Source organism: Microchirus variegatus (genome assembly GCF_963457635.1).
Source record: "Microchirus variegatus genome assembly, chromosome: 7".
Taxonomy (NCBI): Eukaryota; Metazoa; Chordata; class Actinopteri; order Pleuronectiformes; family Soleidae; genus Microchirus; species Microchirus variegatus.
Genome location: NC_139808.1, coordinates 13,930,004 through 13,954,711, shown reverse-complemented (window position 1 = coordinate 13,954,711; position 24,708 = coordinate 13,930,004). Strand labels below are relative to the sequence as shown.

Genomic DNA, 24,708 nt, shown 5'->3' with positions numbered 1-24,708 from the left:
AATAGAAAGGCAGGCTTGTGACATGCAAGCCTTAGATCATCTGAAGGGAAAACACATTAAGACACGGTAACCTGCTGACAAGCTGTTTGCTTGACAGTGGCAGATTAAGTAAAGCATGAGGCATGTAGAAATGTGCTTGTATAGGTGTACTTCCAGCCATCCATCTTCTCCTGCTTTATCCTCCACATGAGGGTCGTGGGGGGCGCTGCGTCAATCTCAGCTGACATTGGGGCGATGGGCGGGGTTCACCCTGTGTAGCTGCTCCCAAAGCTTTTCTTCTGGTCAGATAAACCACGATTCAACAGATGTTTGATGTTTTATTTTTCTTCCACACTAGACATCTCCAAACACCGTGAAAAACTGAAATAAAATAAATATTACATTTTAACATAAATATGGTTTCCCTTCGAAGTATTTCTTTTGCCAACATCAGTTTTATCACAGTCTGTAAATGTTCTTGTGGCCCTCATTAAACTTAAATTACACATATAAAATAAATATAAAATGCACAAAAATAACACATTCTCATACCGTGTGCGCCTTCTGACCGGAAATCAGGAACTGCTATGGTCGAACTCTGTACACATCTTGCTCCATTAGCACCGTAGCTCCGAAGACAGAACGCATGTACATTTCCCAGGTACTCATTGCGTTAATCACATGACTGCGTCCTACTATTCAGTGCAGCCCACCTATACAACCACTAGGGGTCGTCATTACCACAACTCAGATACAGATTACAATCCACATTCTTCACAAAATAAATTAAAAAATATCCAAATACAAAACCACCAAACCAAAGAAACAAGCAAACCTCTCAGCGACAGTTACACTGCCACCAAAATTACAAAGATTTGTTACCTTTGTTTTAAACCTATGAAATAAATCTTGTAATTTTCTACAAATAAGAAAATAACTATCGCACCTATTTTTGTATAGCAGTTTAACCCTTAGTATCAGTGCTAAACGCTATTTTGACACTAGTCTATGAATTCTGTTCAACTAGCACTACTAATTTTTGAACTGGACGGTCAAGAAAGGTTGGTTGCGTTAAGCGCTCACCTTGCTTACCTAATTTACTGTGGCCTATTTGAATTTTAACCTTGCGCACCAAACCATCATCCTCCTTCCTTGTTTCGACCACTCTGGCAAGTCTCCATTCGTTTCTGGGAACATTGTCTTCCTTGACAATAACTATGTCTCCCACCCTCACATTCCTTCTGGGCACATGCCATTGCTGTCTCAGGCTTATGTTGGCCAGGTATTCTTTACGCCACCTGCTCCAAAATTGCTCCGATAAGTATTGCACTCTACGCCACCGTTTCCTGGCATACAAATCTTCTTTTACAAAATTGCCTGGTGGTGGGAGGGGCACAATAGACTTCATTGTGAGCAAATGATTAGGCGTTAAAGGCTCAACACCCTTAGGATCTGTGATCGTGTCCGTGGTGAGCGGACGACTATTCACAATTGACATAGCCTCATAGAAAAATGTCCTCAATGAGGTGTCATCAAGTCTTCCATTAGCTTGTGCCAGAACCGTGCTCATGACGCTCCTGACTGTCCGTATCTGGCGTTCCCATATGCCTCCCATGTGGCTTGCTTCAGGAACATTCATGAGGAAGTCACACTGTTTTCTTGCAGGGTAGGTCGCAATCCTGTCCTTGTCTAGAGCCATTAGACCCTTCTTCAACTCATTCTTTGCTCCAAGGAAATTTGTCCCTTGGTCAGAGCGAATCTGCCTTACTGGTCCTCTGATTGCTATGAAGCATCTCAAAGCATTTAAAAATGCATCAGTGGTGAGGTCCTCCAACATTTCTATATGGATGGCCCTAGAGCTGAGGCATGTAACCAAGAGACCATACCTCTTACATTCCTTTCGACCCTGTTTGGTGTAGAAAGGTCCAAAACAATCAATCCCTGTGTATGAGAACGGAGGAGAGGGTTCGACTCGGTCACTGGGCAGGTCCGCCATACGTTGTTGTTCTGTCGGCCCACGAACCTTTCTGCATATGACACAGTTCTTAATATGCTTGGCCACTAACTTGCTAGCACCTAATATCCAAAAACCATTGGCTCTGAGCTCATTCAACGTTTGCCCTCGGCCTTGGTGCTGTGTCTTCCTATGACAATGGTCAAGTATATGACAACGCCTTCCTTAGGTAAGATCACTGGATGCTTAAATTCCAGGGGTGCAGATGACATTCTTAATCTGCCACCTACCCTGAGCAATCCATCCTCAAATATTGGATCAAGTTGATGCATCCTGTGAGTTTTTGGCAACTTCATGGACTTTTGGCCAAACCATTTGAGTTCGACTTCGAAAGCCTCTCTCTGTGCTGCTCTGATGAGCACAAGAGTAGCTTCTCTTCGTTCCTCAACACTGATGGGTCCAGTTTTGCCTTTTTGTGCCAGTCTTCGAATCCGTGCAATGACATTGAGGGCTGTGTTCCAATCAGAAATTCTTGACAGCCTTTGTAAGAAACTGTCCTGTTCAGCAGTATCAGTTTTTAAGACCTTTACTTCTGGGTCGCCCACAAGAAGCTCTGGTGCTCTTTGGTCTGTGAAAATTTCTGGTTGCCATAAGAACTCTGGCCCTTTCAGCCAACTTGATTCTAGAAGATCTGCCACCTTGAGACCCCTAGATGCATGGTCTGCTGGGTTCTGACCCGTCTCAACATAGAACCATCGACTAGGATCAGTAGAGTCTCTTATCTTCTGAACGCGATTGGCTACAAATACATGAAACCGTCTGGCTTCATTTTTAATGTACCCGAGCACCACCTGTGAATCTGTCCAGAAAAACTCTTGATCTATTTCCAGCTCCAGCTCTTCTCGGAGGGTATTACTCACAGAAGCAGACACTGTAGCTGCTGTTAGCTCAAGTCGGGGTATGCTGACAACCCTTATAGGTGCCACTCTGGCCTTAGCCATTACTAATGCACAGTGCACTTGCTCGTCTGCAACGATCCTGATGTATGAGCATTGCCCATAGCCATTGTTGCTGGCATCTGAAAAATGATGCAGCTCAATTTTTTGGATCCTGCCAAAGGTTTCAGGAACGAAGCACCTTGGGATTTCAATTTTTTGAAGACTCTTTAAGTCATGGAGCCATGCTTCCCACTTTGGCTTTAGTTCAGGGGGAACAGGTTCATCCCATCCCATACCCTGTTTGCACATCTCTTGCAGCACTCTTTTACCATTCAAGAGGTAGGGAGCAAGAAATCCCAGTGGGTCGTAAACACTGGCGACTGTTGATAGGATTCCTCTCCGTGTAGCTGCCTTTTCCGTGAGGACAACATTGAATGAAAATGCATCCCTCTCAATGTTCCACTTTACTCCAAGTACACTCTGCATTGGAAGCTCACTGTAGTTCAGGTCTACATCTACCACAGTACTAGCACGTTCACTCTCTGGTATTGCATTCAAAACATTTCTGTTGTTGGAGACAAATTTGTGTAAACGCAGCTGTGCTTTACTACAGAGTTCTCGTGCTTCACTAACGAGCTGGTTTGCTATTTCAACAGAATTGACACTGACCAGCCCGTCGTCCACATAAAAATTCTTGCAAATGAAACTCGCTGCCAGTGCGTAGCTCTTCTCATATTTTCTGGCAAGGTGTTTCATGCCATAATTAGCACATCCAGGTGATGATGCAGCACCAAATATGTGCACTCGCATGTGGTATTCTTTGGGCTCACTTTCTGTGTTTCCATTGTCCCACCACAGGAACCTCATGAAATCCCGATCTTCTGGGCTGACATGAAAGCGATGAAACATTTTTTCCACATCACAATTGATTGCAATCTTGTGTTGTCGAAATCTACACAGGACTCCAGTCAAAGTGTTCGTTAAGTCTGGGCCTGTGAGCAGGTGGTCATTCAGAGATGTGCCCTCGAATTTGGCAGAGCAATCGAATACGACTCTTATTTTTTCAGGCTTCCTAGGATGATACACCCCGTGGTGTGGAATGTACCATATGTTGCCTTCTTTAGGGGCCACACTCGTCTCCTCTGCATCACCATCTCTAAAAACATTGTCCATGAATTTAATGTAATCCTCCTTGTATTTAGGATTCTTCTCCATCTTTCTTTTTAAATGTTTTAGACGCACTGTAGCAAGCTGCTTATTGCTTGGAAGCTGAGGGCGTGCTCTAAATGGTAGAGGCATTTCTAGATGTCCCTCTTCATTGTGCTTGACTTTCTCATTCAAAATATGTAGAAATTGCACATCTTCTTGAGATATTGTCTTGTCTTTTGGGTTTGAGTCCAGAAAATCCATCTCTAATGCCTTAATCACAGAGGTGGGTGTGATGGGTGGTAGTTCTTTCATAGAAATGCGATGGCAGAATCCAATCTCCTTTCTTATATTAGTGCAAGGCATAGTGGCTCCAACTATACTCCAGCCCAACGCCGTCTTGACTGCGTAGGGTTCATGTTCTTCCCCTGACACCACTTCCTTTGGTTTCAGAGCCCTCGCACAGTCATAGCCAATCAGTAGTCCTACAGGACAATCCAACAAATCTGGCATCTCTTCGGCCACACTGCGAAGGTGAACCAACCTTGATGCTGTTTCACGAGTTGGAATACTATTTTTCTCCAGTGGGATGTATTCCTGTGTGTAGGCTGGTGGTAGCTCAATGCACTCTTGTGAACAATACCCTCTCACCTTCAATCCAACTACTCTGTGACAATTCACTATTGAACCTTTGTCTGTCATTGTTGACAGCTTTAATTTGACAGGTTCTGTGTGCGCTTGAATTTTTTGGCAGACATCTTGATCTATGAAAGTATTACTGCTCTGTGTATCTAGTAATGCATATACCAAGATTTCTGAGCTATTCCTAGCTGTGCTAGAAAGCCACACTGGGACAATCATTGAAGTGCGGTCACCACTGTTCTTTCTCACACTGCATAAGTTCGTGGAAGAACTTTCCTTTTGCGATGTTACTTCTTGCCATTCACTTGGAGGCTGTTCCTCATGGAGTGGAGATGGGTGATTCCGCCTGCAGATGTTACAAGTAGCCCTCTTTCGACAGTTTTTGGCAACATGACCTACTCTGAGGCAAGCAAAGCACATATTATTACTCATAACAAATTTTTTCCTCTCTTCTAGAGGCATTGCTGCAAATTTTTCACATTTGTAGATAAAGTGATTTTCTTGACAGCAGACACATTCTATGAGCCTTTTGGTTTGAGAGGCAGTAGGGTTGGCTGTATAACCCTCTGCTTGGCTTGAGTCCTTCTCAGTGAAGTTTTCCTTCTGGTGTACCTTTGTTGTTGTCACCAGAGAGTTGGCCTTGGGACGCTTCTGTTCCTTAACAATTTTCTCATCTATGTGTTTCAATGCATGAAGAGATGAGACTGGGTTGCACGCAATACGTGCCTCTTCTGCCACAAAACCTGAAAACTCCGCGAAGCCAGGATACAATTTTCCTTCATCCAATGCTTTAGTCACATGCCGGTTCCAGCGGGATGTTAACCAGTCAGGAAGTTTCTGTAGCAGTTTTTGATTTTCCTCACAATCATCCAACACCCTTAGACCAGCTATGTGAGGCATTGCGTTCTTGCATGAGATGAGGAAATCACTAAATTCTCTCAATTTCAGAGATTCCTTTGGTCCAATGTTAGGCCATTTGCTCAGCTTCCCCCGGAATGCTCTTTGGACAACAAAGGGGTGGCCATAACGTTTGTTCAGGGCGTCCCAAGCCTGTGTATAAGCTTCTTCATCACTCCGATAGAATGTCCCTTCCAGCACACTAAGTGCTTCTCCACTAATGTACTTTTTCAAATAGAAGAGCCTGTGCGCTGGGTTCGAGCAAATTGTTTCAATTAAGGCTTTGAAGCTAGTGCACCACTCAGTGAATTTGAGTGGGTCTCCAGCAAACGTGAATGGCTCTGGTGCTGGAAGTCTAGTCATTACCAGGGACTCTTTTAAGGCTTGAACCAGCATGGCTTCATTCGATGATGGTGCTACTTTACTTTCAGAGCTTAGCGGGCTTGCGAGAACTTGGGAAGCCTGAATGCATGGAATGTTGTTATGCTGTGGCGGAAGCTGACGGGGAGGCAGTGAGAATATTTCTCGAGTATCTCCTATTTCAGCATTTAATTTTGATTCCTCTTCAGCATACACCTTGTATTCAGCCTCCATAGCCTCAAGATCCCTTTGATCTTCCATCATTTTTAACCTCTCTTGCTGTGCCAACACTTCTTTCCTTTGTGCAGATATTTCCTCTTCCCTGGTAACTTCAGCACGTTTTGACGCCAATCGCGCTGCCACCTCTGCCTTCTTTAATGACACCTGACTACCCTGCAGACTACTCCCTGCAGCTCTTGACACAGTTGAGCCATAAATTGACTTGGCATCTTCTCTTTGGAGTAACTTCAAGAGTCCTTCTTTCGCAGTCCTTGGATCAAACTCTTTATCTGCTTCTGAGTAGCGTATTTTCAGGAGTGCCATTATTTCTGTTGTCACTGAAGTGCAGCTATCCATTCTTCTCCTGATATCTTGAGATGGTGCAGTCAGTGCGCGCAAGCTCTCATATTCTTGCTTTAGTATTGGCTCATATTTACTTAAAGCTAGAATCATGTCACCTAATTCTCCTTTGGAGCATTCTTCCTTTAATTTAGTCCTAGTATACTGAACCTCAGCCTTGAAGTTGACATATGTAAACATGAACTTCTTTTCCTTCTTTGAAGTCTCATCTTTTGTGTATTCAAGCCCTTTTTCTGTGGGATGCTTCTTTCTTTCAGATCGCCTCACTGTTCCTTCAGTCTGAGGTGCTGGATCCTTGAGCCCTATTTTGTGGATTTGAAGATCTGTAATAATTTCAACTATGCGTTCTTCAATTGCCTGTTTTTCTGACTCTTCAATTTCAGTTTCCAATTTTTCCTCTAACTCTTCTTTCTCTTTTTCCAGCGCCTCTAGTACTCCCTCTAGTACAGACATATCTGGTCTGAACTCTTCCATTTTGTTACAGTATGATAGTATGATAGTAGCCGACACCAATACAGAACTGTCATGAAAACACTCAATATAAAATGCAAAGAAAGTTACATTTCTGTTCAATTTACCTTTTCAAAATGTTAGTCTTTTTTTCCTTTGCAATTATAACTTCCAGTGCAAAAAATATTCAGTTCAATCAACTAAAAACACAGTGGGAAATATACAGTCTGACCTGTTATCCTTAGCAAAAATATTCGTTTGCTGAATTGTTCATGTGACGCTGCTGCTACCCTGTGTCCTCTTGCAGCATCTGCAGCACCGTCCTCTTCTTGCTCGCGCTGGCCCGCCGCTCGCGGTGTCGCGCTGGTCTTCAGCTCGCGGTGTTGCGCTGCTCTTCAGCTCGCGGTTTCGCGCTGGTCTTCAGCTAGCGGTTATCCACGTTGTTTTCTTTCGTGGGCCGTTTCTCCTTCTTCCGGGTTTCGCTGCATGAACACGATCACCTCGAGTGGACACCTTTCTGCTCCGAGGTGGGACACGTTTTTCACTGTAGCTGCTCCCAAAGCTTTTCTTCTGGTCAGATAAACCACGATTCAACAGATGTTTGATGTTTTATTTTTCTTCCACACTAGACATCTCCAAACACCGTGAAAAACTGAAATAAAATAAATATTACATTTTAACATAAATATGGTTTCCCTTCGAAGTATTTCTTTTGCCAACATCAGTTTTATCACAGTCTGTAAATGTTCTTGTGGCCCTCATTAAACTTAAATTACACATATAAAATAAATATAAAATGCACAAAAATAACACATTCTCATACCGTGTGCGCCTTCTGACCGGAAATCAGGAACTGCTATGGTCGAACTCTGTACACATCTTGCTCCATTAGCACCGTAGCTCCGAAGACAGAACGCATGTACATTTCCCAGGTACTCATTGCGTTAATCACATGACTGCGTCCTACTATTCAGTGCAGCCCACCTATACAACCACTAGGGGTCGTCATTACCACAACTCAGATACAGATTACAATCCACATTCTTCACAAAATAAATTAAAAAATATCCAAATACAAAACCACCAAACCAAAGAAACAAGCAAACCTCTCAGCGACAGTTACACCCTGGACAGATCTTCACAGGGCCGCATATAGAGACAAACAACCTTCCACACACACAAACGGTGAATTTACAGTGTCCAATTTACCTAATCGCCATATTGCATGTTTTTGGACTCTTCCCATTGATTTAGATAGGTACCTGGTCTCTTTATGAATTTTGATTGTCACATATTAAAAATTAAGATAGAAATGATATAATCTATAAACTGACATCATCTTTGTTAGTGCTGAGGAGAGAATATTTCGACTGGCTTCAGAGTCTGCTGTCATTTATTCAGGAAAGGGGTTCAAAATGGTTCTTACTGGAACCATAAGTGTTACCAAGAACCCTTGAAAAACCCTTTCTTTGGGAAAGGGTTTTCAGAACTTCAGACTCATGATGTATAGTTTTGAAAACAACATTAAAAATGAACGCAGCAGAAACAGACACATTAACCTTTCCTCATACTTTCTTCTTACTTTCTGTCAAAACCCAGTGCCCTAGACGCTGACTGCCCGAGGTTCAGGTATGTTACGTTAGAAGTGAAATAGCATAAACTCAAGCGTCAGGCTGAGATGAGGAGCAGGCTGTGAACGTTTGGTAACGTTCTATCTAACTCCACATGCGCACGTTTTTCTCTTTTTAAGCTTCTGCTCCAGCTGAGAGTGACTTAACCAAGGAGCGCTTGAGGACAGACTCAAAAGCCTCATACCCATCATTTGTAAACAAACTTTGATGAGTTCCCCTTTAACAACAAGTTGGTTTTTTAAGAAAAGGTCATTATCAGTAGGTAACACTTCTGAATCCATGATCCCTGTTTTCTGACCATAATTGTTTGAGGCTTTTAACCACAATTCATAGTCAATTAATGAAGTAGTTCACTTGTGATGCACATACGTCACCTAACTATGGGATTTGCTTCATCTTGTGCTAACAGATAGAATGAATCGTTAATGGAAATATATTTGAAATATGTTGATGTTATGGGCCTTCTATGCATATCCCGAGTTATTGACTTACACAGTCATCTGCTTGTCAGTCTATCCGTCAAGTCTAAATGTTTTTTTTACAAAATAGTAAGAAATCTGCCATTTATGAATTCATTATCTCTTCTGAGCGTCACAAGAAGACTGCAGAAGTTCTCAAATATATAATGTATAACAGTGTCGAACACTGTATTGAATAAACAACGAGTTCGAGCAAATGACTCAGTTTTTGTGTTTCTGTTTCAACGGAGGACAAGAAACCACAGTGATGTTGTTTTCGGTTCAATCTGAGCAGAGTTTTGACGTCTCACTGTGAAAAGAACAGAGGAGACATCATCTAACGCTCTGCATTCATTAGCCTACTTCCAAATCGCATGTTTTGATGTACTGTAGCTGATATGTTATGCACACAGTGTGACCTCTTTTTGTTTGAGTAAAGATTCAGCCCATGAGGATGAAAGCGCATGTTTCCAGTCGTCAGAAAAATATTTGCGTTAGGATTTTATATCTACAAGCGCCCAGAAATGTTAAATGCATGTGTGTCCATGCATAGCAGATCCAGTACTTGTGGATTAAATTTACTGCCCCTCAGTTGAACGAGATCTCAAATGACTGTTTACTCACTCAAGCAATTAAGTCATGTTCACTATAGGACACATAATGCTGATTAAGCCCATCAGCTCCGTGCAACTCTCTCTGTGTTGATCAGTGTAGCAGTATTTTGAATCTTGTTAATGAATGGATGTTAGGCAGTTTGAAGGGCTAAACGATTCTTGCAACAGGGTAACAGAGGGGTACGGGTGGTGCGAGGTCAAGTGTCATGTGTCTTACACTGACACTGACATTAAAGGGACAATATGTAGTATTTATGGGTTTATATTACCCAAAATCCACTTTTGTATACATATTATGTGCTCCTGCATTGTCTAGTCGCTGTATAATATTCTTTGTTTCATTTTCGTAGTGTTTCAAAAAGTCATTTAAAATAACATGGTCGCGGGCCGCGGTCGCATAGCCACTGTTAGCAGCGAGACGCCATGTTTCTACTGGAGCCTGTAAGGACAAACGACAGAGAGAACAAATCAAGCGTCTCTTTACTTGTAGCAGAAGTCCCGCCTCCTCTCTCTCCGCTTCGTCTGCTACGGCCGCGGTAGCTCGCCCTCTCCCTCACCTCACGAACCTCATCTGCTGACACGGAGAAAGACGACGAGGACGACATTTGACCAGCTGAGGATACCGTAGCGCTCAGGGAAGGGAGGGAGTGAGCAGAGCAGCAGGTCTTTGTTGTAAATTTCAGCCTCTCCTCTAGATGTCACTATAAACTACTTACTTCCCCTTTAAGTTACACAGTGCAGCTTTAACCCTTCAAGCGTTTAAGCCTATTTTGTAGGTCTCTGTTGGAAAATTGCACACTCATAATTAAATTAGTATATCTCTGCAACCACAATGTCTATTGGAATACTTTACTTTGTCATAGTAAATGGAGTAATTGGAGTAAATCATAGTAAATGTAAACCCATCCATTTAACTGGACGTGACCTTTCTAAGATGTTCATATTGTTTCTTAAATCCACCCTTATTAGTCATAAAGTGAATAAAAATAACAGCTAAACAATACTTGGAGTTTATACAGATACAGATAACTTTGTTTATCCCCTTAGGGCAATTCAGTTTCCTCAGTTTCACCACTCCACAACACAACCATACACAAAAACTCAAATCCAGAGTGCATGTGGAAACACTGTATGGCATGTGGGAGAGAATGTACCAAGCACTAGAAATGAATAAATAAATAACAAAGAATACAGGGAATAAAAACTACACAACAGGCTAAAAATATAGTGATAAACACCCCAAATTTCAACAAATATATATAAAACACTAAAACTGACAGCTCTTATACATGGTCAAGGAACGTCGAGGAGAAGAAGTGAGGTTTTAGTCAACATTTAAAAACAGGCAGTGTGAGAGCAAATGTACAGTCATGATTTTAGCTTCTCACAAATGTGATTGTCTGTCCATCAGTTCAATGCAAAGCAAACCAAGCGGTCCCCTAAACATTTATCTGACCTTGTGCCTGCATGTGTCAATCACAGCTGCCAAATTACCCCTAGAAACTAAAATGTAATATCTTACAAAGAAGACTGCACCGTTTCTTCTCTCTTTCTTCTCTTTTTATGTGTGCGAGTGGGGAGGAGCGTGGGGAGAGAAAAGTAGGTCATGTAGAGACCGTGGAGTTAAGTCCAGGGTGACAGAAGTTCTGCACTGTAGTGTTTGCCTTTTAATTCAATTAAATATTATAATGATAATAATAAACTTGTCATCCCTGAATCAACACTAGGTCACAGATAATATGTGCATTAAAGCAGTTGTGTTTTTGTTGTTGGATCAGATCAGTCTAACTTACTGTATTTTTAAATGCTTAGAGATTCAGTCAGGGTTTGCTATTAACTGTTATATTTAACGTATTGTTATGTCTCATCCTGTTTACCAGCTTCAGGATCAAATTCATCAGTGGATAGCAGCAGTGAAAGACAGTACTACTATTTGTTCTCCCAGCTCCTTTCTCTATCAAAGGACATAATGGCCCAGAAGGCTTTTCCAGGTTCATGGCCAGATTGATCGTTTGACTGGGTTACTGGTCCAACAATGAGGTTTCCCCATCCCTCACAAAGACTCCATGAGGGCTAGAGGGCAGGAGTCAAGGCCAAATTGGATTAGATCCTTTTAAAGATGAAGTTGTTCTTGCCATTGACCTTGAAAATTGTTCAATTGTGATTTGATTTGAAGGCCGTATACAATCTGCTGACTGACGACTCTTAACACACCCTCGGTTTTCCTCTTGTCACAACAGTCGACAGGACACACACACACACACACACACATGCCTGGAAAAAAAAATCGGATGAAGTTGTTTTCATAAGGCACAATCTTAAATAACAACCTCTCGTTGCTGCTGCAAGCATCTGTGCTTCAAATCATTCCTGAACATTAAAGGAGCCCTAAGAGCCTGAGCTTGTGTCAGATCGACTGTGTATCACTATAAATCCTCTGCCGATAGAATCAGAGGGAAATATTCAGATATGCTGCTTGTGAAGTCTCACTCTCCATTATTTTGATTCAGGTTATTGCTCCTCTCTTTGTTCGCCTGCCCATGACAGCTCGCTGTCACACTTCCTGTGTGCTGCAGTGTGAGATAATTAACTGTAATGATAATGGTCACCATTTGCTGTTTCGATTAGTATCATTTTAATCATCATTACATCGTTGTCTGGCTGCGACATGACTTTAATAGGACGAGGAGATAGTGTGTGTGTACACAGTGAGGTTAGTGGTAGTGGTGGCTTGACAGACCTGAGAGAAGCAGCTTCCTGTTCTGCCCGCTGGAGATGAGGCAAGGGAAGAGTGTTTGAGAACACTGTTGATGCTGCTCATCACTGTCAAAGAGCAGCTTTTAGTGGAGTGTAGCTGAAGCTAGAACAAAACCGAGCACATAATCAAGCTCCCTTTATGCAAAAGATGCAGCTAGGTTGCCTTTGTGTCACCTTTGATTGTTTACGATGTACCGTATGAATGATACATGATTATATGAATGTGACGATTGTATTTTTTTTCCATGAAATTCATGCAGCTCAAGAGAATAAAACACATAATTAACACACAGTTAACAAGAGAGGAAAGGTGCTCTTTAGCATGGCTCAAACATAATCCTAGACGTCCTGCTATAATCAACCTTAGAGAAAAACACATATTACTATCAACATAAAAGAAGAACAAGAATAACCTCTCCTATCAAATAAATGTTTATGTATATAGCCCACAATTGCAACGCACAGTTTGTCTCACGGGCTTCACAGGGTTGGTAACATCCTCTGTCCTTAGACCCTCGGCCAGGGAAAGGAAAAACTACCATGGGGGAAAAAAAACCTTGTAACAGGGAAAAAGAAAGAGATAGAAACCTTGGGGAGAACCACAGGTGAGGGATACCTTAAAGCTCCAGCTGGAATAAGGTTTACAATTTCAACTTTAAAATGGCTGTGTAAATGTTGGATCACACTGATAATATACATATTCCATGTGTATACATATAAGAACATCGGGTAAGACTTTTCTGCCTACATGCTCCACTGTCGGCGACAATCTAAGTAAACTGAATGCAGATTCACTTAATCCTCCACATGTAAAACCAAATTAATTTGGAGTGTCCGATTGACCTCCGCTTGTTTTTGGACTTGAACAATTTGTCAAAGAAATTGTTTCAAACGTTTGCTTGTGGGCAAAAACAGAAAACAACAATACAGGGAGAACATGCAAACTCCACACAGCAAGGCCTCAAAGGATAACGTATAAGCACATTAAATATATATACCATTTTTAGTATACAGTACTGTCAGTGTTTGTTGAAACTCCATGTATCGTGGTGCAGTGGTCTTTCAGTCACAGAGTCACAGAGTCTGGCTCATGCTCTGCTTCCCTGGAAGAATTGTGTACCCTGCATAGGACGCGTACGTGTGTTTGGCAGAGCTTCTGCTTCTGTAAATGTCACAAATAAATCTGACACAGGCCACAATTTATTCTGGGCTTGTTGCACACACATTTTTTTTCACTCTCACATTTGCACCTTTGTAAATACCCTACATGATTTGTGGCTGAAAATTGAACGTTAATTAATTTTCAGTTCAAGACCTTTGGTGAAGTATGCAGGGTTTTTTTAAAATATTGTATTCGCAGGAAGAATTATAATCCATGACACTTAAAGTTATGGCTTGTAACGTTCAGTGAGACGCTGATCTTTTCTTGGCATATTACATGGTGTTGAAATTGTGGTTCTCTCTACGAGTTCTGTCCTGGGCTTTTTTTCCTTTTTCTAATCATAACTCTTTTTGTAATTGTTCTTATTGGCAGCAATGATGTAATTAGGCAGCAAGGGGTGTTTCTCGCCATACATTATTAAGTGCTTCTAAAGAAGTCATTTACATTAGGGGATGTAATTATCGACTTGGTAATTAACAACCAACACTTTTAACTTTGCCGTCTTCATGTGACGAGCCAAGCACAACCGAGGACTCGTCTGATGTGGAAATAAGTGGTTTTCCTGATGATTGGTTCCTTAATCCAGCTGTTAACCTCGATCTGGTCATGAACTGTGGTTTGCAGCTTAGTTGACATTTTGCTCCAGCTCACTATTCTTCACGCCGCCATATGGACTCTTCGATTCCTTGTGAGAATTTTGCCTCAAGTACATTACGTTTGAAACATTTTTTTCTGACGGAATGTCCTATGGTAGTTTTTACAGAACAGTTAAATAACATACTTTTTCTAGGGGGAACAGACTGGGTACACCACTTTCCTGAACTGAGACTCACTGTCACACTAGTATGTGATAGTTATCCGTCTAATAAATGAAATTAACTTGCACTGCAACCAATACTTACCAACATGTGCATATTTGAAATGACGTGGCACAGATCAATAGCCCATGAAGGAAATGTGCATAGTTGAATATTACATTTTTCCACAGTGTCACTGTATGTCAATCTGCAAGCTTCTGTGGGGAGGGGAAGGATACATTCCTGAGCTTGATTCTACTGTTCACTAAGAAACTCTACGCTACACTTCACACATCACACACTGCCACACCATACAACGACCTGTATGGCAGAAGAACATCGCTGAGAACATTTTAGCTGTGGACGAAACGCAGAAACTCAATGGAGCATCAACAAAGTGTTTGAAGTGAGAGGCCGGTACAGTAGTTTTAGAGCACTTTGCTGGAGACGAGGATGTCTCCATACAAAGAGACTGTAAATGAACGATTCACATGAGCCTTTGGCCCAGCATCAACCATGATGTGTTGACACTGCCCTATTTCTGAGGATGAGGTCCAGTGGAACATGTGGGACAAGCCACACTGAGTGAAAACACACTGCCCTCTGTTGGTACTTTTACTGATGCCAGACTGTGACCACACAATGCCACACACATTATATAAGGACTCGAACTGCAAGTTCCTCACCTTACAATCCACTTACTATTATTAAAGTCACAAGGCCATTCAGTGAAATTGCATAACTGACAACAAACAAATTGACTCTTGTTTAAAATGTGTATGCTGTAGTAACACATTTGTTTCTGACTGGACTTCTAGACCAAGTTATTGATACATGCATTATTTACTTAGTTCACATAATGTCAAGAGGAACTTACTTAGGACTTACTGATGGGGGCAGCAGTACAGATTTTCTGTATGGATATCATGTGTCATGTCACGGAAAAGCTGTCTAATGATAGTAGAAAGCAGCATATATAGTCTTAATATATCAGAAACTTAAAAAAAACATGTGTTTTATAAGGTTTAGTGACTAACCTTATGTCTCTTCTGGGAACAATCAATCAGTGAGGCAAGTGTCCCGTGTCCCAGGCTGTTTGACACCAGACGGTGTTGAAAATGTGGCATTACCTCCCTAAAAAAAATTTGAAATATTGCTTCAAATATGTCATGTGAATCAAACATGGTGCAGCAAACATTTTAACTCGATATCACAAGGAATTCTAGTACAGTACCTACCTAAATACCCACAGCATATACCCACTTCTTAATTCACATTATCAGAATCAGCCAATATAGTGGGTGTAATGGCTATCTCGCTTGCCTCATAACAAGAAGTTCAAGTGTTCAAATCCCATTTATACCAAGGGCCTTTCTGTGTGGAGTTTGCATGTTCTTCCTGTGTATGTGAGGGTTTTCTCTCTGATTACTCTGGCTTCCTCCATAGTTACAAAACATGCAGAGGTTAATTGGACACTGTAAATTGATGGTGTGAATATGAGAGTGACTGGTTGTTTGTCACCAGGGTGTACCGCGCCTTTCACCCTATGTCAGTTGGGATTGGCTTCAACTGTGACCTTTGTGAGACAATGAGTGAGTGAGTCAGTGAAACCAATTTAGCAAACCAGATTATTTTTGCTATAATGAAATATCATCCTTCACTAATATTAACCTGCAGAACCTTTTGCAACCATGAAAACCTCTAAAGTTTCCATTTATGCAAAGGTTTTCAGTAGGACATACTGTAGGGCGTAAGTTGCCAGCCAGTTTCTATCAGTCCATCCTCTCCCTTTCACACCTTCTTTTATGCTGTTTGATATCTTATATTATGTGGTCAGTGTCCTGCTGAAAGACTCGAGACCCTCACCTGAAGCCCAGTTTACAGAGACTGTAACGTGCAGCACTCATTCCTTTGATACATTCCAATGCCCCAGTGCCTAAGGCAACTCGGTAACTCCACATCATATTTCCAGTTTACTTTTAAACATAGTGGAGGGTGTTTTTTTTTTCTCATGGGTTTCATTCCATCGCCTCAAAACAAACTGATGCATTGCATTTCCAAATATTTAATCTCTGTGTGTGCATATTATCCCACACTCTGAATATTTTGTTGTGTATTCAGTATTGGCCTCCTCTCTGGCCTCTGCACCAGGTCAGCCTAGAAGCTATTTAGATGTCTTGGTTCCAGGGTTCTTATACCGCACCATCCAACCTTTACAGCTCTCATGCTAAGGACACGCGAGCCACATATTGTTACCTTTTCTTCATTCACTAGGTGTCACATATGCACTTAAAAATGTATATTTTTATATGAAAGAGGAGGGAGACGCAGAGATAAGAGTGGCTTAATAACTTTCTATCTAATTATACACACACACACACACACACACACACACACAGAGAGAGCTTATGGGCTTTTTTTCTGTGATTGGAGTCTCTACCTGGAGTCAACATTGGCATTTGTGTCCACTTCAGCAGACATGGGTGGAAAACAACGTAAACGTCATAAGCAACACAGTTTACACATGGAAACAGCTGTGATTGTCCAAGAAGCCGACATTTTTTTTTTCTCTGACATCTCTTCATCTTGCTATCCACTACACGAATGTGCTCTGTGGAGGCTTCCTCTTTTTGTGATTGTGTAGTACTAATGGCTCATACCTCATTCTTGAAAGGCCTTTACCGTGAGTCCAGACCATACTTTATCAGTGATGTCCTCTCAGCGTCGTCAACCTCAGCCTCCGTTTTGTTGGTGGCAGATAGCTTTTGGATGCTCAATACGCACTGCCAAGTCTGTCAAATGAATCAGACCAGAGTCGTGGCTGTCAGTGTCATTTCAGTCGAGATGTCTCTACAGATGACTGCTGTTTGGTGCTGTAGAAACAGGACGATGGCCCCTGGGGGTTTCTGCTCATTCCCTGCAGCTGAGGGAGGGGTTTGACAAATCAAATACACCATATAGCGAACACATGCAGCATCCACTGCAGCACTACTTGTCAAACTGGCAACCCCTGCCCTACATCTTCTCCCTGTTTGTAAGCAGACTGAAGACATCTCCCATATGGATCAGTCACATTCTAAGACTAAACAGAGCGCAAAGGGGAGAGGGAGCTCATGGACCTGCAGCCATGACAGTGATGACGACAGTTTGTGCCTAAGTAGACTGGTGCTGAATGTCAGCAACTCTCCAGAGAGCAGAAATAGAGGATCTTTGCATTCAGTCATCACTATTATCATGACAGTTAAAGGCCTCGCCTGTGATTGATGTTTCTGCATTTCCTTCTGTCCCCACTTTTGTCATGCCAAAAATCAAGAGCCACGTCTGTACGGTGCGTATTCCTGTGAGAAATGGGTAGCCGAGTGCGACAATAATGTGATACATGCAAAGCGCATTCAGCAGTCATGTTATCTGCTGAGCGGAGCTGCTTATTTACAGCCTTCTTTTTGGTCACACAATAGTGAACAACTCCGCCCTCCGTTCCTTGTCTCTGCTTTACAAAATGCATCTTCCAGAGAATTGCAAATCAGTCCCGCGCTGCAGTTAGATGGAAGGCAGGGTTGAGATGCCATCATTAAATCCGAAATAAATCCTCATCTGCTGCTTTGACATGTTTTTGTAAAGAGAGAAAAGGCAATTTTACCCCAAACAGTACAAGACCCCGTTTCCCTGACGTGCTGTGAATTGCTCCTCCTCTAGTCTTTTTATTACGAGTGACAACTGATATCCCACCTGCCTCTTACTCCTGAGACAGGTCCATTAACAGATACTTAGGCACTTTCACTACTTAATATGGGGCTGTTTGCCTGTGTGTTGCTGTTTGAGCTGACAATAACTTTGTAAGCGACTGATAGAATGTGATACTTGAGCTACTCTAAAATGAAACTGCTGCTGCTTCGACAGGCCCCGGCAGCTTTACCTCAGACTTAGCTGCATTTCCAACAAACATCATTGACAGTGTCCATTGGTGGGGAGCTGCTGAAGAGTCACGTCCTTGTCACTGCAGTGACAACCCTGATGGTTGGCTTTTAAAGTGTTGTGCAAGCAGACAATGTGTGCCGTCTACATCGGTGGTTTCTATAGCCAAGGGTTCACGACCTTCCAGGAGGCCTTAAGACAAAGAGGAGGGGGAAAAAAAATACAAGACAAGACCTCACTCCACAGTATTATATTTATGTGCTGCAGTTATGTCTGCCATGCACATTACCCCAGAATGAAATAGCACATAAAAAGAGGTTTAGAAACACTGCTGGCTCCATTTTAGTTTGGGACTCTAGGGCTGCATTGCTCTCTGTGTGGACAGAAACAGAGATGATGATAATAATGATGGGGGCATTGCTCACTCACACCCAATCTTCTACCGCTTTATCGTCGACATCAGGGTTACTTGGGGCGGGGGGGTTGTGCTGGTGAGCGAAAGGATCACAGAGCCACACTTAGAGACAAACAACTATCCACTCACACAGTCAATTTAAGTGTTCCAATTTGCCTAATTCCCAAATCTGCATCTTTTTGGACTGTGGGAGGAAACTGGAGAACCTGGCGAAATGGGGCATTACTCTCAAATTGATTTATACTGATGTGGAATTATAGCCAGTAAGTCTATTTATGGTGTACATTCCCAAGTATATACAACAGTTGCTCTATTACTATAATAGTTACGCGCACGCCAGCGATGAGTCGTGAAGCAATTGTAAATCTCAATTTAATTCTCACTTAGTCACCAACATCAGTAGATCATGAACCTACACATAAAGCCATCTGTTGTTGCTGACAGAGGTAGCACATGGCTGTGCACTGGAGCGTGGACACTCAAGCGCTGACCCTATACGAGTCCAGCTGGGTTTGGACACGTACTGTATTTTGACATGATATGTTATCTGTCTGTGTGTGTGTATTAATGGTCATTAACACAGCAGGTGTCTGGAAACAGGGAAAACAAGCTACACGTTATAGATGAGGTACAACAAACTATAAGCGCAGACTTTGTTCAGTTAATAGAACAGAGGAAAAAGAATTGGACAATAGGGAAGAGAACACTGAGCAAAACATAAACATGGGAAATTACAGTATTAAAGCTCCATGAGCGCCATTACATTGTTTATGAAGCCCTAAAGTTTTGAAACAAACAGAGCTGGGTTTTATTGTATTCTCGGGCTCAACAAGCGGTCTGAAAAAGCCTGGAATTGTTACGTAAGGATCCCGTCTCCTGAACAGCAGATCCTCCTGCTCCGGGCACTAGTCAGGGCACATCCGGTTGCGTACATTGAACCGAAGAAAAAGAACGTCCGTTGTGAAGGTGTTTCACTTGTGTCAGTGTCTTCTGACTCTGGGTCCGATTCCGGGTCAAAGTCGTAAAAGGCACTTCGGCGGGGAATCGCGACGAAGCCATTTTAATATTTCCAATTTTAAGACAGTTGGGAAAGCTCTCATTGGCTGGCCAATCACAACACAGTCCTGTCTTCTGGGGGTGAGGTTTCGGTCTGAAACAACGCGGCTGAAGAGATTTCTATCGGATCATTTGCAGCAACTAGGAGGTTTAAAACAAGTTAATGTACAGTATAAGTAGACCTCCATAACTCACATATGCGTGATAGGACCACTCTATGGGAGCTTTAAGTGAATGCTTTTGCGCAAGTAAAACTCTGTGTTTTTCCAGAATAACTTGTGTAGCCGTATGACATGTGAACGTGATTAAGATGCACCTGCCCGGTCATTATTTTACAGTGGTCTCTTAGCTGTGGACGATTCATCAGCTCGAGATGAGAAGTGCACAAAGGATTTTATTCCTTGATGCATTTCCCTCTCTAGACCTGCCCTCAACTTACCCAATGGTTTCCATAGAGACCAGAAGGCCAATCCCCTTTCCCCATCTCAGCACAGTAGTACAGTGTGTGCTGTCTGCGTAGGTCCCTTTACATTGAGGTAATCCTTGCTTGGTTACTCTCACTGTACGTGTGAGAGCAGAAATGCTTTTCATGGTGTGGGGCATGAAGCACTGATGACATGAGATGCCTCTAAAAACTAAAGTATTGTTTGGTATATTTACAGCCGTAAAGATTCAAAGATTTGACTGATGAAAGCTTGCCAGGTCACTTATTTCAGCTTCATGTATCAGCCATTTTAATCTATACATTTGTGTTTAGATTCAGGAAGTAATAAACAGGGAAATTGTTGTGTGGAAATTTTTTTTTTTTTGTTGCACAACAAAACAGTGCCTTAAGCACTAATAGATCTCGACCATGCAGATAGGCTTAAGTAGATTTAATGGACATGGCACAAGACCACGTGCATTAATATAGAATAAGAAGGTTAAATTCAGTCGAGTTTGTGTGTATGTGGAAGTGTGTGTGTGTGGTGTGTGCATGCAAATGATGTACAGTGCCAGTTGCATCATGTGACTGATGTATGTGAGCCATCATCCCTACTGTGACCAAGCTTGGATGAGCTGCAAGCAGAGACGGCGTGTGTGCATTCTTGTATGTGTATCTTTGTGAGGACAAAGGGAAGGAGAGGAACTCGTATACCAAAGAGAGTAAGGATATTTTGTCTGGTCCTTGCAACGTTAGGGATTAGAATTAGGTTTAGTTTAAGGGTTCGGTTTAGGCATGTAGTTGCGATGGTTAAGGTAAGGGTAAAGGTCTACTGTAAGCATGCTGTGTGTGTGTGTGAGAGAGATAGAGAGAGAGAGAGTGAGAGTGAGAGAGAGAGACTTTGATGGGTGACTCAGGATGGAGCTTTAACATGCTAGTCAGTGTGTGCCTCAGCTTTGTGTTCTTCTGCTTCCCCAGACCAGACACAGAGGTTCCCAGCTCTGCCATGACTCACAGACGCCATCATTACTCGTGAGTACTCGTGAGTGTAAATGTTGCATGTTGGGGGGATGTGGGAATGAGGTTGCCGAAAGTTAAAGTTTGCCTGCAAACTTTAGTGGTTGTGGAAAGCATGTAATGACAATGGGGATTTTATATTCTGTAGGGATAATAAGAATCTGATGTTTGACTATTTAGTTTAATGTGCTCGTCCCCCATTTGCAAATGGAAGAAACTGAAAACAAGCAAAATATTAATAACAAAATGTATTGCTTGTCATATTCTGTGTGTGCATGCGTTTCTGTGTTTACATCACGTCAGCTCAAACAACCACAAATGCAACCACAAGCTAAAACAGCTCCTCAGCCTCCACGGTCTTTTCTGCTGCACTGACAGAAGCAAAGGTGGGACGCTGTTTGCGTTGCACTGATGACGTCACACCAGCTGGGTTATTTTTAGAAAGCAGGGGTCTCAAGAAGGCTGCCTTTTTTTCACCCTTTCCTCAAGTGTTATTATTATTCAAAGCCATTCACCAGAACATCCTTTTCTCTCAGCATGTTTAATCCCTCTGTTCGGGTCAATCTGGAGCCTTCAGCTGTAGCGCCTCATGGCACATGTGATGCTAGTTGCATACAGAGATACTACACACACAACACTCAGACGCAATCACATGTTTAGTAGTTTTAATTACAGACCAAGGCAGACATCAATGAGAGATAAAGACGCAATCCTATTTTAAATATTCATGTAGATTGCAGCTCTGTATATTTTGTGTAATATGCTTTACAGATAATGGCACACAATTGAAATGACCAATGACTGTTGGTTTTACTTAGATTTAGGAGCGCTATGTTGACCTTAATTTATATTCTATTATAGGAGTCTAAATGTTTGCTGTTCGAGCGAATCCAATTTATTAAAACAGCTTTGTCTCAGTTCAGGTTCTCAATTCAGCTAAGTGCATGATGCAATTTGACTGTCCCAGTCCAAAAATCCCTCAACATTCCTACTACAAATGTGCTCTTCCATCAGAGAGCAACAAATTATCCAACAAGTGGATCACTCACAGCCCAGTCTTTCCCAGGATTCATTGCAAACCAGAGGTGAACATAAACAATGACAGCCAACAATGACGGCACTTTGGAAAAACACAAGTACCAGGCTTTAGTTCAATTGAATAGCTCAGGCGACACAGGTAATGAGAAACCATGGTGTATTGGGTAGCCCTGAATCCAACGATACAATGGCATGTTTCTACCGAGTGGGACAGTTCGGTTTGGTATGGTGCGGCAGATATTTTTTTTGAGTTTCCATTTGGAATTGTACCAAAATACCCTGCCCCAACCGTTCCATTTTTCAATAACCTGGTGTACCAGAGAAATGGTACGGTACGGGTGGAGCTAGACCCGCGACAGTCAGCTGATTGGGTGACATCTTGCGACCAATGCATCTTCAACGCCTGCAGTCTATTCTCATACAAGCTTGGTATCTACTTGTGACAAACTGCCACAGAAAATTAGCTGCTTGATTGTGTTGTTGTCTTGTTTCGTTGTTGTGATGCACCGGTACAACGTCATCCTGCGTGTCTCGCTGACACGGCCATCGTGCATAGCACACACCCCACCTAACTACTACCTACCTAAGTAAAGGTACTGTTCTCCATTCCAAACCATACCAAAGTGTACCATGATGGAAACACAACAAGATTTGTTGGCTGGCTGGAGGTCAGGTCAAATTCCAAAGAGGTCAAGGGTACTTCATTGCTCCCCTGTGTGCGGATAAGTTCTGCCCATTGCTGCTTGTGTCCGGTTTGTGGGTTTTCGCTACTGGTATGTAATGATGATGGGTTAAAATCAGAGGTCAAATTCACTGTCACTAATTGGTGTGTGTGCAAATGAAGCGAATTCTAATTCAAAAACGAAAAAAGAGTCCTTCTAACTTAAAAAAAAAATAAGATCACAACTTCTAGTATCACCCTGATCCATGAAGACAGTGGCTGCCGTTCACATTGCACAACAAAATATGATAGGGTTCACAATTGCAATTATTCATGCATCAGGACAGAACTGACATTTAATACTGACAATACTGGAGGATTAAAAATGTGCTGTCATGCACCAGGCTTATGTAATATTTTGCACACCATACAAAGTGACTCTGTGCTGTAGAATATGTCACATCAGCCTCAGCAGTATGAGGCATGGTGGGTGGACAGCAAGTTGACCTCTTGCTAATACGAATGCCCATCTAATTGCGAAGCTGATTCTTTTTGTCCCATTAAATTAATTAGACTCTTTATTTATCGGACACACAGTGAGTCTCATAAAAGCTGTATTTTCTACCTCACTAATGCTGGATTGCGTAAGCAAAGAAGGAGCTTCCATCTGTTCCACCTTAGGCTTGTCTGTTCTAAGCAGGGTTTTCATTATAGCCTTTGCCATTATAGCCAAGCAGCCATTGCCTTCACTCAGTCAGGACAGACACATGATTGCAAATGGTAGAACCTATGATCCTCCACAGGCTTAAGGTCGCTGGAGTCGATGGCTTTTTTTAATAGTGCTGACATCAGCGTGTGATGAAGATGTATTTACACTTGGTTTTCAACCACTGATCACTTCAGCAGTGGTTCCAGCTTTGGTTTTCGAGTCACTCCCTCATTCACTCTTGCATAAAAAAGTAAAGTTATTTTGACATTAATCAGCTTCTCATCCATTTTGCTCTTGTTAGGCATGAGCAATATGACACTTATCCAATCTTCAGGCAGACAAGGAGGTATAGCAATTATATTGGGGTTTTCTCTTCTGTTCTGACGAGATCAATAGGTGTCCATTATAAGCGTTTTGTTTTCATCCAGCTCTGTGGGAAACTCAGGGGCCTGTGATGACTTGCTGTCTTTCAAACACTTCAAAGCATCACATGATGGACAACGCGCCTTGTGCCTATTGGTCTCTGGTTGCTTTCCCATTACTCTGTCAACTGCTTTTATGTCAAAATACTCTGAAGGACATGTACATAGATGGAAGGAAGAAAATATTCGGTACAAGCAAAATGAACGACTAATACTACTATTAAACCTGGTGATTATGATAACATTTTCAATTTGCACAGGGACCTTCCTCAAGGTGTGAACATTGTTTTCTCTCTGAAACGCATTACAGGAAAAGTAGACATCTCTACTTTAAGCTAATGTGTTCGTCCAAAATTGAATAGCTGTTGAAAGAAGAAATAACAAATTCCTCTCCTTCAAATGAAACTCAAATGGCAAGGATCTATTGCTTCAGCTTTACTTGGTCTGCAGTTTGTATATGTTAATAAACTATAGACACCTTTGGTTTTTATTATAAATTCTCCTCTACAGGGAGCAGCACCAGCTTCCATTTTTGCAGTATGTACTGCAGCGTATATACAAACTACTGCTGTGGTTTGTGACAGTGGGTGATTGTTTTCAATTTACTCACAGTCATTCAATCTGTTGTTGATGTACAAATATGTGTTGTACACATGTGTTTTTGTTTGGAACTATTGACATGCTGAT

General features: G+C 42.0%; 1 protein-coding gene across 1 annotated transcript in view; it reads left to right on the top strand.

Annotated features, from left to right (window-relative positions):
• The window catches only part of iqsec1b (IQ motif and Sec7 domain ArfGEF 1b), a gene marked incomplete at both ends in the record, with an annotated part of 184,485 nt that overhangs the window by 86,918 nt on the left and 72,859 nt on the right, over positions 1-24,708 (top strand). Inside the window, one exon of the mRNA XM_083892436.1 lies at positions 21,153-21,206. Within this exon, the coding sequence (XP_083748562.1) occupies positions 21,153-21,206 (54 nt within the window). The remainder of the gene's footprint in view (positions 1-21,152; positions 21,207-24,708) is intronic.